This window comes from Pristis pectinata, chromosome 12 (assembly GCF_009764475.1).
Source record: "Pristis pectinata isolate sPriPec2 chromosome 12, sPriPec2.1.pri, whole genome shotgun sequence".
In the NCBI taxonomy this organism is placed as follows: Eukaryota; Metazoa; Chordata; class Chondrichthyes; order Rhinopristiformes; family Pristidae; genus Pristis; species Pristis pectinata.
The window spans coordinates 18,119,411-18,131,740 of NC_067416.1; the positions used below are offsets into that span (position 1 = coordinate 18,119,411).

General features: G+C 39.2%; 1 protein-coding gene across 3 annotated transcripts in view; it reads left to right on the forward strand.

Moving 5' to 3' along the window:
- Nucleotides 1-12,330, forward strand: part of inpp5f (inositol polyphosphate-5-phosphatase F) — a 143,141-nt gene that overhangs the window by 68,792 nt on the left and 62,019 nt on the right. For all 3 annotated transcript variants that reach the window (XR_007957289.1, XM_052027641.1, XM_052027644.1), the window contains exon 3: nt 9,449-9,585. Coding sequence is in view for 2 of the 3 variants with exons in the window: in XM_052027641.1 (XP_051883601.1) it covers nt 9,449-9,585 (137 nt within the window). In the remaining variant the exon portion in view is untranslated. The remainder of the gene's footprint in view (nt 1-9,448; nt 9,586-12,330) is intronic.

Genomic DNA, 12,330 nt, shown 5'->3' on the forward strand with positions numbered 1-12,330 from the left:
GGCTAAATATGTCATGGATAGAATGACAGCTTTAACATTGCAGCAATCCTATAGTCCTGCACTGAGCTGTCAATCTGGATTATGTCCCTCATACTCTGAGGAACAGGTTGTACTCCTGCTCTTGTCACCAAAAAGAATAAATTAGGTTTTTTTTAAGAGATGAGCTTAAATTTTTGTCATGGGAAACTTTATTGGGTTGTGCCTCTAATAACAAGCTCACTGGTGCCATAATTGGGCTCTATTGTTGACATTGAAGGAATCAGTATAAAAAGAGGACATTCAGCTGTCATATTTTTCCAGCTCCAAGAGCTATTCAGTGAATAAGCCTTGCTTTGTCATTCTCCACAGTGTTGCATGTTTTTCCTTGTCAAACATTAATCAAGTTCCCATTTGACTATTTCTTTACCAGGGTGTTGCTTCCAGCATTATTTCCATCCTCTCCCCTCTCGTTCATTAGCCAGTTACATTAAATCTGTCTCTTCTGGTTACTGACCTTCCCATGAAAAGAAAGTTCTCCCGATATACTTCTAAATTAAAGAATTTGAGTAAATAAAAATGGAAGATTAAAGCTAGTACAGGCTGTTCCCAAGTAACAAATGGGTTCAGATTTCACAATGTCTTTACGTCTATTTTGTCCATATTGGAAAATGCACAAAAGTCACTTGATATGGTCACCATACCCCCACAGTATTGTAAAGAATGGCATCAACAAGACTGGTAAGAAAGAACAATTACTTAAGCGGAGAGAGGGAGGAAACTGGCTCTGTTTGTAGGAATGCATGTATGAACGCATGCTGGACTTTTGAACTCCATGATATCATGGGAGCTCATTCGTATGCAGGGATACCCATTTGGGTATTCTTAACCTGGGGGTGGCCTGTATCAATAATGATGATCATGCAACTGCTAAATTATTAAAACCTGTTTGGCTCAGCAATTCCTGAGGGAAAACCATCCAGTATATTGGGTCTAGCAATATGTAACTACAGCCCCACAGCAATGTGATTGCTTGACTCCTAACTGCCTTCAGAAATCTAGCAGTCTACTCCATTCAGGGAGAATTTGGGATGATCAGTAAATGTGGATGTTGTCAGCAACATCTGCATTCCATGAATAAATAAAAACAAAATCTCCCCTTAACTATTGAGTTTTTCATCTGCAGTAGAAAATTCCTGAAATGAAAAACCTCTTTTATTCCCATCTGAAGCTTTCCGGCAACAGGATAATTTGCTCTCTCCCATTAGATTGAAGCATGCTTCGTGGAGGAAACCACAGACTTCTGCATAGGACGGTCACATTTCCTAATGACTCAATAGATTCAGTTAAACTCTCATAATAGTTGCTTTGAGTAGGCTGTGTGCAGTCTAATTGGCGTTATATGCTGATAAATGTTATTTGAAATTGCCTAAAAATAGCTTATCTCTAGAGTTGGTTTAATTTTGTTATTTATAATCTCTGATTTCATGCTAAAGCTAGAAAGTGAAATGAGTCAGTGTCTCATTCATCAGACAGATTTATGAAATAGTTGGTGCGCATCCTGCAATTAGAACATGATTCATAGTCATTGATTATAGGAAATCAGCAAGTAAATTTTTTAAATTTATTTAAAATATAATAGTTATTCAGTCTTTTAATATGGGCTGTGTTGTGAATTCTAGATAACTGTTGCAATCTCCAACTTAATAATGGATACCAAATGACCTGAATTCTGAATTTAATGTTAACTTGTGACAAATCTAGATCTGCTCATCTCCAATAACACTAACTATTATTAGTAGTTTGGAAAAAGGATGGAGTAATGTTCAGGTGCAAAAGTGACCTTTTTTTGTGCCACGTGTACCCAGTGGATTAGTTGGACACAGTGCACTGACAATTCCTGTATAGACTGGTGTGAGATTGCATTGCAGTAAAGTGCTTTGGATAGGAGGAAAATGTTACTAGGAGTAACTTGTTCAACAATATACACGTTCTATTTGAAGAACTGGTAAAAGGTTAAATATTGTAGTGGTGCTATGAGTAATAATTAGTGAAAATAACCTGCTCTACCTGGAATTTTATGGAACAGGAACCAGCCATTTATTGCAGCCAGTCTGCCATTTGTATATGTGTGTCTCTTCTCTCCCTTCTGCCTATTGTCCTTCCTCAGTTGTACCTACATTAAATATTCCTACACGCCTCGGCCACTTGTGGTAGCATGCTTCATCATCGAAACTTGGTTGAGTTAGTTATTTCTGAAATTGCATTTGAGTTGGTAATTTGTTTGTATTGATGGCCTCTGGTTTTGCTTTTCAGTAAGTGGGAAGACAGCCTGCTGTAACCTTGCGGTATTTTAAGGACATTGTGTAATTTTTAAATACTTCGATTAGGTAATCTCCAAGTACTCCCTGGTCAAGAGAATGTTTATCCTTCCCTGCTATGTATATCCTTCAGTTCTGGCATCATTCTTGCAGACCCGATACCTCATTTTAGAAAATGACGTCCAGAACACTGTTCCAAGCATGGTTGATACTTTATCCCTATAGTATCTGCCCCTGGGACTTGGTTGACTTTATATAACATTCACTTATATAACTGCTAAGTCATGTATTTGTACTCCAGTATCTTTTTTGCAACTTTGACTCTACTTTTTTTCCAAATAAAATATGGTCCAGTAATTACACTCAAAAATGGTGAATGATGTTTGATTATTTTGAAGTTAATTTGTTAATTGTATGCCCATTCTGCAAGTTGATTAATATTTTAATTTGTTATATTCCTCCTTTGTAGTCACTATTCCATCCCCACTGAGATTTTTTGCAAATTTAGAAGTTGTTTTGGATTTGGGTGTGTAAAGTATTAAGTAAATTTGATCAAATGCTGGCTTGTTTTCTAAAAGTACTGATGGTGGTTGAAAGTTCAGGTAATGTTGTATTAGACACCAGCTTCGTGGGACCCCAGCTCCCCGAAACAACACTTGCACCAAATAATATTTGTTTCAATGTCTCAATTAATATTTTGATGACTTGATGCAAAACACAAACTGTGGATCGCACGGTTTCAAGATTTTCTGTCGCAAGTGTGCCAGTCATTGTCGGCAACATATCACGGAGGCTGAGCTTTAAACCACCTAATGCTCCACCCAGTATAGGACATGGGTTGAATACTTAGTGGGAAGCCTTATCCCAACATAATTCCTTGTATTTTCCTAGTGGGGAGGAGGCTTAAACTTCTGGTATGAGCAATGGGCTGGCCTATTGACATCTGATTGCCAGTTCCTTGGAATAAAACCATGATTTAATTGAAGATGATGTCATGGGTTGATAGGATATTTGCAGCAAAGAAGCATAACATCTCTAAAGGAAATGATCCTTGTGCAAGGAGAGGTAACCTGTGCTGCAGTCCATTGGGCTGAAGGCTGTCCGTGAGTCTTGTCAGACATTCCAAAGGACTCAGAAGCCTTGCACAGAAATTGAAAATATGTACATCTGCCAGTATTTATTCATAATATCCCACATTTTCAGGGCATGCCCCCCCCCAAGAAAACAAGATTGTGTGTTGAACATACTGCCAATTTGCTGTTGCCCTTTTTATATTAGAGGAGATGAATTTAAACCCGATTTTTGTGCATTACAAGAAATGAGGCAATTATCACACTATGAATGTAATCACTGATGCAGATGGGACTGTGCTAATACTCTGCCTGGTTAATAAATATGCTGCAGAAACTCTGCCAGTTTTTGCAGTGATTCGCAGGTGGTGTTGCCTGTGGGTCTGTCAATGGACTTGCATTTGGAGTGGATTGTGACATTTAGGTAACCCAGAAACCCAATAATTGCTGTACTTGCTATGCTGAATGCATTCTGATTATGTATGTGCTACCCTACAGGAAAGCAAGTTATTTCTGATTTTGCTGTCATGTTTTCATTGCTTCTGGCAGTTTACTGCAGCAGTCATTTTCATTTGGAGTAAAGTGATGTGAAGGGACATCAAATTATCTACATTCTGTTTTGAGCCTGTTTTGCTGGTGAGAGCACAAGGGATATGAATTCACTCTTGCATTTCTTGACAGTGCAACTGTAATTTTTTCCAGACTGGACTCTGTCAAAAGGAGGAAATTTACTGTTGGTGGAAACCTAATCTTATAAGAGCATCTAGAACTTCCGTGCAAGTTAACCTTTTAAATAAAGCTTCTGCTGTTCTGATCTAACCCATCCTTAAAAGCGGTTGACTGTGCCAACGTATTTTTCCAGTCATAGGAAATGGATAAACATAATATATTCAATAACCCTGCTCTTTGAAAGATTGAGCCAATTTGACATGTAGCTCTACAAGTTTTCCCTTATGTATTTGATTTTCTTTTAATACTTGCAATTGAATTTGCTCTTACTGCCCTTTTGGACAGTGTATTCCAGATTATTGCAGCTAATTGTTTTTAAAAATTCCCCGTGTGTGTGTATGTGTATATATATATATATATATATATATATATATATATAAAAAACTAAAACAGGAATTAAAACATTGAGGTCTATTTGTAATTGGATTAATTTATGGTATATTTCAATGATTTTTGCTGAGGGGATCAAATGTCATATTTCCAAATCTGCTGTGATTTAAAACTCGTGGTTGTGAGAAGGGAGGCCTCCAGATTACATGGGCCAGCTGATTGAGAGGGCAAGACATAGCTGCTGCAATATAATGTGGGGGAAATGTGGAGTTATTCACTTTGTTGCACAGAACAGAAAAGCAAGGGTATTTTTTTGAATGGTGAGAAACTAGGTAATGTTGATATTCAAAGGGCCCCAGCTGTGCTTGGACAAGTTACAAAGCCAACATCCAGCTGCAGCAAGTGTTTAGGAAGAAAATGCTTGGCCAGCTTTTATTACAAAATGATATGAGTACAGGAGTGAAGATATCATCTTGCAATTCTGTCGAGCCTTGATGAGACTGCACATGGAGTATTATGTAAAGTAAATTACTTGCCACAAAGGTAGTGCAGTGATGATTCATTAGACTGGTTCCAGGGATGGTTGCTGTGAGGAGAGATTGAATAGACTAGGCATGTGTTCACTAGAGTTTGGAATAATGAGTGAAGCTCTTATTGAAACTTGGAAAATTCTTACAGAAACAGAAATGCTGGAAGAACTAAGCCAGGGACCACTTTGCAGTGATGTGGAAAGAGAAACCAGTCAATGTTTTGGGTCAGTGACCCTTGATCAAAATTCTTGCAGGCCGGGTCAGAGGATATTTCCCCTGGCCAAGGAATCTAGAACCGGGGGTCATTTACGGCTGAGATGGGGAAAATTTCTTCATAAAGGTGATGAATCTTCTCCTCTGCAGGGGAATGGTTCAGTCTTTGGGTTCATTCAAAAATGAAGACCAATAGATGTTTGGATATTAAGAGAATCGAGGGATATATTAATAGTTGAGGAAATGGCATTGAGGTGGCAATTCAGCTGTGATGAGTGGTGGACAAGGGGTCAAATGCTCTGCTCTTATGTTTTATGTGAAAGCAGGGAACCTATTTCAAAAGGAGCATTATGGCTTTGAATTTGCCCCATTGGCAACAACACCATTGCAGGCCATATCTGCATTTTATGACTGTTACCAGAAACCACTGTTTTTCTTATTGATCTCTTCGCACCTCCAGTAACTTGATTTGATCAGAGTATAGCAAGTTCTGTTTAGCAGTCAAGCTGGAGCAAGTTATTTTGAAGCTTTGGGCAGTGGAACATGTTGCATATAACACCGTGTTTATCTTTGCAAAATGTTTAACAAGCCATAGTCCACAAATAATTGCAGCATGTAATTTGAGACAATAGCATGAACCAGCAGATGTTTAGGTGTGACATTATACACTTCAGCAAATTTGATTACTTAAAGGTAGTAATTTTTGTACGTCTTGTGCTCTACAGTAGCTAAATTTGTGAATTAACAAAGAAAACTGTTTTAGGTATTTGCTAATCCTGTTAACAATACAGTTGGTTATTGGTATTGGTTTATTATTGTCACTTGTACCGAAGTACAGTGAAAAGCTTGTCTTACAAACTGATCGTATAGGTCAATTCATTACACAGTGCAGTTACATTGAGTTAGTACAAAGTGCATTGATCTGGTACAGGTAATAACAGTACAGAGTAAAGTGTCACAGCTACAGAGAAAGTGCAGTGCAATAAGGTGCAAGGTCACAACAAGGTAGATCGTGAACAAGGCAGATCGTGATTGCATTGAAATAACCAAATAATTAGATTTAATTATAAATACATGCACAATGATTCTATTTTCTGTCTTCATGCATTGAAGCAAATATTTTGAAGTTAAGGAAGGTTCAGTTTGATGTTATGAAAGAATCCAAAAGCCTTAAGATTTAAAGAAAACCATGTAACTTTAGTTCATGTAGTTTGAATATGCCAGCAGCTCAGGTTTTACCAAGTCATTTGCCATGGATTTTGGGCTCATTATGAAGTTGATGGTGATTACATTGATGTTGTTGAACACTGCAGATAAAGTAGTGGAATTCACCTTTACTGATGCGGAGGGTTCCCTGGCATTCAGCAACTGTGCTGTGATCAAATGGGCAGCAACAACCAGTTGCAATAAAGCATTCTCAAAGGTGGCAAAATAGGAAGCAGAAAGCATGTTCATATTTATTTTCAAGTGAAAAATAAATATTGGAGATAAAGCATATGATTAAGATGTATGTTGAACTATCAGTAAATGAGTATTTTAAAAATCTATTGCATGTTAAAATATTTGAACTAATTGCAATCCCTACATCTTTTGAGGGCTCAAGAGGTTCCTAAGTAGTAATGTTAATGATACTCATTAACTGGTATTCAGCAAAGCAAGGTTACAATTTCAGGGTACCAACCACATGGTGAGAATGATTTACAAATACCCAGAATTCTTGTCAGTTTATTAATTTTTTTTAGATTACATAGCAGAAGGATGTGAAACAGCAGATCCAGTAGAAGAGTAAGGAATTAAAAGACTTCTGGATTTGTTTGACAATGCCTATGTTAAAGCCATTTTCATGGAGTAACCAGAGATTTTTTGTCATAATTACACTTTCAAATGCAGACTAACTTCAAGAGCTCATTTTTTTTTGCAAGCTCTGGATTCTTGTAAGCATGTAGCAAACAATTTTCATTTCATCCAAGGATATTCCATTTATCTAACACTGACAAAGTAGCATTCTATTTTCAAACACCCTTATCACCAGTTGTAATCTTCTATACTGGCATCTTTACAGTTTAAGCTATCTTCTACATGCACAGAGCAAGACTGCAGTGTACTTGTCAGATGTTTTGAATATAGCTATCATACCAAGTGCCAGTGACGAAATTGTAAATACAGCATTTCTCTATCATTCAATTAAACCCTGATGTGACAATTCACAGATTGCACTCTGCTTCCAATAGTTTGTCTGTTAGTGCATCATCTTGACAGTCAAACAAAGAAACTGCATTGGATATTTTCTACTTGTGTATAATTAGTGCCTTTTTGAAAGGTTGAAAAATATTTACTTCCAAAAGCCTGGCAAAACCTTGATTTTTATTTTGAGAGTTGGCTCCACTGGCATCTGATCTTAAAGGTAATATGGAGTAAAGCTGCATAATTTGTGACCAGTGGTGTTCCACAGGGATCTGTTCTGGGACCTCTGCTCTTTGTGATTTTTATAAATGACTTGGATGAGGCTGTGGAAGGGTGGGTTAGTAAGTTTGCTGCTACAAAGGTTGGTGGTGTTGTGAATAGTGTAGAAAGTTGTTGTAGATTACAACAGGATATTGATAGAATGTAGAGCTGGGCTGAGAAGTGACAGATGGAGTTCAACCCGGATAAGTGTGAAGTGATACACTTCGGGAGATCGAATTTGAAGGCAGAATACAAGGTTAATGGCAGAGTCTTAGCAGTGTGGAGAAACAGAGGGATCTTGGGACCCACGTCCATAGATCTCTCAAGGTTGCTGTGCCAGTCGATAGGGTTGTTAAGAAGGTGTACGGCCGCCTTTATTGGCCTTCGTTAGTCAGGGTATTGAGTTCGAGAGCCGCGAGGTGATGCTGCAGCTCTATAGAACTCTGGTTAGACCACACTTGGAGTATTGTGTCAGTTCTGGTCACCTCATTATAGGAAGCATGTGGAAGCTTTAGAGAGCGTGCAGAGGAGATTTACCAGGATGATGCCTGGATTGGAGAGCATGTGTTATGAGGATAGGTTGAGTGAGCTAGGGCTTTTCTCTTTTGAGTGAAGAAGGATGAGACGTGACTTGATAGAGGTGTACAGGATGGTAAGAGGCATAGATCGAGTGGACAGTCAGAGACTTTTACCCAGGGTGACAATGGCTAACACGGGGGGGGGGGGGCATAATTTTAAGGTGATTGGAGGGGGGGGATGTAAGTTTTTTTTATGGAGTGGTTGGGTGCATGGAATGCACTGCCTACAGAGGTTGTGGGGGCAGATACATTAGGGACAGATAAGAGACTCTTAGACTCATGAATGATAGAGAAATTGGGGGCTATGTGGGAGGGAAGGGTTAGATAGATCTTAGAGTAGGATAAATTGTCGGCACAATGTTGTGGGCTGAAGGGCCTGTACTGTGCTGTAGTGTTCTATGTTCTAATTTTAGATTGTATTTCTTTGCAGTGAGGGGTGGTCTGACTGTGGGGGCGTGGGTGGGGAAAGTGGTCTGGGGGGGGGTGGGGTGCTGGTTGCGTGGGGGCGGGTAGCATTTGTTGAGTTTGTGGAACAAAGTTTGGTAGATAGCAATGCATTGCAGATTATTGTGATCTAATAAAATGGGGGAATCAAGCACCAGAAGTTGAATGGCCTACTCCTTACTGTTCCTGATCACCAAAGTTGTCAGCTCAGCACATGAACCTTCAAACCATTACTTCAGGTCAGTGGTCGGGTGTCAGTCTGGAAGCAACTTTGAACATTCTGCCTCTGCTTATTTTAGCTGAATGATTAAATGAGCCCAGGGCTACATAATGGATATCTTCAATTTCACAACTGGAATACTGTGACCATAGCATTTTCCCAGTGCTGCACCCAGTCAAATTTGTCTTGATAAAAGGAGACAAATTGCACTATTTTCCATCCTCTGGTGTAAATGTTTTGTTCCAGAGTTTGTTCTATTGATTAATGGGGCAGAATTGCCCTAACATTGGAGCCATTGTCACTGAGGCACAGGAAGCAAATCATTTGATATCTTGGGGGCAGCACAGTAGTGCAGTGATTAGCGTGACGCTATTACAGTGCCAGCGATTGGGGTTCAATTTCCATTGCTGTCTGTAAGGAGGTTGTACATTCTCCCCATGTCTGTATGGGTTTCTTCCGGGTGCTCCGGTTTCCTCCCATATTCCAAAGATGTGGGTAGGTTAACATGGGTTTAAATGGCGAGAAGGGCCTGTTACTGTGCTGTAAATAAATTTTTTTTTAAAAACTTACCAATTTTTGGCTTGCTTTTCAGATTTTGCATGGCGGCTCCTTCTAATTCGCCAGAAAGCACTGGTTGGAAAGCTTCCAGGGGAGCATGAAGTGTACAAAATAACCAAGATAGTAGTGATCCCACTTTCTGAAGCAGAGCCTCAGGATCTGGAATTGGAGGTAAAACATTAGTGCTGCTTTTCACCTACAGGACCCAAAAAATGTGTTTGTTTTTGATTGTATTCAATTCTGTTCCTGGGACAGTAGTAATGGGAAAATATTTATTGCATCTTGGCCTGCCTTAGAGAATATGTAGTCCTCATCAAACTGCATGTTTAGAAAACTGTTCCCAATGCCTGGTAGATACAAGTTTAAGTAGTTTGTTTTGTAGTGTATCCAGATCTGCTTCCACAAATTTAAAAATCCTTGTTTCAAATCTGGTTTTGCAGCATTGGATAGTGGTGATTGGAAAAAGTGAATAAGGGGCTGCTTTAACAAGAGCTTTCAATCTGTTTTATGCAGACCAAAGGTTTGCACAGAGTTGATAATCTTCCAGCAGCAGGTGATGTGTCCTGGGGTAGGGCACAGGCCTATGGTATGCAGCTGTTCCTGATGAACTTCTACAAAGATAACTGCATATTTTTCCAGATCTTGGTGAGCACACATTCCAAGAGGAAGTTGATGACTGACTGTCTCATTCCCAATGTGGCTCCCTTAAGGGCAGAGTTTATTAGATGCGCTTGTAGAAAATCTCCAGTTCGGTGCTGATCTTTACAGGAAATTCCAGGTTACTGGAAAAACAAATCCATTTTCATTCCTGTGTCCGTGAATGAGGCCTTATTACAACTAAATTTCTGATGTTCAAGTTTTGGGATTTTTAAGTATTGATTAGTCTGCTGTTCAGTCTGATGCTCGTCATGGTCTGGAGCAGGTGCTGTGTGAGATTTATGTAATTCACTGACTTTTTTTTCCTTGAGGGCATGTGTAGGCTGGCAGTGAAATAGGCCTGTTAGATTATGACCCAGGAGAATTGGGGAGTTCAAAATAGATGGTTTCACAGCAGTGTGTTTGGAAGAGCCAGGCTGACTGGGATATAATCTGGATAATTGATGGTAGGATGAGGAATGGTAGAACAAAGTGATACACTCATGGTGAGGCAAGGAGGGTGCCCATTTGATCTTTTGGATTTTAACTCCCAAGTGCACACTAGAAAAACAAAGGTAATTTGTATCACAATCCCTTATTGTCCAGTAAACTAGTGGTATAGGTGAGCTTTGAGATCAGAGGTACGAGTATGGTAGTGTTTTCCTGCATAGTGTCTCGAACTGGAGCACATTCAACTCAGAACGAGGGAATGAGTTCTTTTGGCTTTCATCGTGTGTCTGGTCATCTATTTTAAACCTTTTGGTGCCATTTGTAAAGTTGAGGATTGGAAAATTTCCTTGACCAAGTAGACAATTTGCACTGCTGTTGAAATAAGCAGCATTTGTTCCTGTCATTGGATATGAATATTTAATTTTCTTAGCACCATTTTTCCTCATTAGAGATACCATGGTATTTTGGGCTGCAATGATGCAGAAGACTTATGAGGTGCTGTGAACAAAATTACATTATTCTGAACATCCTGTTCTTTGCAGCTGAGAGTCTTTAGCTCCTGCATGTGATTAACCTGAAATTCTTTCCAAAGTATTAGTCGGTCATAGTTGCTAAGAATTAAAATATTATTGACGATGTTTTGTGTGTTTTTTTTTACAATGTTTTTTTTTATTTTGTAACCCTGGTTGAATACACTAATTTGTTTCTGGTTTAAGTTGTCTCAACCCTGGAGCTTGAACTTGGGTAGTATTTTGATTGAAGAAAGAAACAACTTTGTGAAATGGTTTGATGCGTATCCCATTGGCATGCCGAGAATCAAATTGCCAGTGGTTAAATTGAATGATGCTGCACCGCCAAGATATGACTTTAGCTTTCTTCTGCCTGTCAGCTCAGGATGTCTCTAAATTATAACTTGAAGAGAAAGTGGTATTGATATTTTCAGTTCTTATTTGGCTTGATGTCTGATCAATATGAAGGCCAATTAGACACAATAGTTTTGTTTTGTAACATTTTCTGTTATCACAAAATGCAAGTCTTTTTTTTTAAAGGAAACTTGATATTTTGAGTTAGTGTTAGAAACCTGAATATCAATAGGTGGTGGTATGTATAGGCAGCAATTTGTGTAAGAGTCTGTGGTTCCCACATTTACCACATGAGCCACCTCAAAATTTGCCAGAGTGGAGTAGAAGCAAGCCAACATCAATCCTGAGGAACTGCCTAGCAGGAGGTTGTTCAGCAAAGTCTCGAGGAAATTGCCTTTATTTAAGATGCTGTTCAGCCTGTGTTGCTGACAAGCTGCAATTTAAGTGAAGAGTGGAAAATGCCAAAGTGTGGTGGTTTCTGCAATTGCACATTAGTATGCAGCTTCTCAGTGTATGAATGGAGGTCAAATTGCACACACCCTGAACACCAAACCTGCTAACTCTTCACTCATTTCCTCGACCGATTTGATTTATCACACTACTCATCTGATATACAGCACTGGTTGAGCAGGACTTCAGTCAAACTGTATTGGGCAGAGGTCCAAGACGATGGCTCGGGCTTCTGCCCCCAACACAATTCACCATTGTCTCCACCTTGCGCTCTCATCGTTGCCTGAGCTAGGGCTGATCTTTGTCTTAATTGACCTCATTTTTTTTGATCATGCAGATGTTTGCTCACCTTGACCATCGCTTTCTCCTCAACATCATCTGCGCCTGTTCCACTTAACTCTTGAGGAAACCTCATTTGTATCATAGTTATCTCTAGGTTTGCTATCTTTTCATCCCTGACCATCTTCACCCTATGTAAAATTGTTTCCCCAGAGCTCTAGTATTAAGTAGCCTGTAG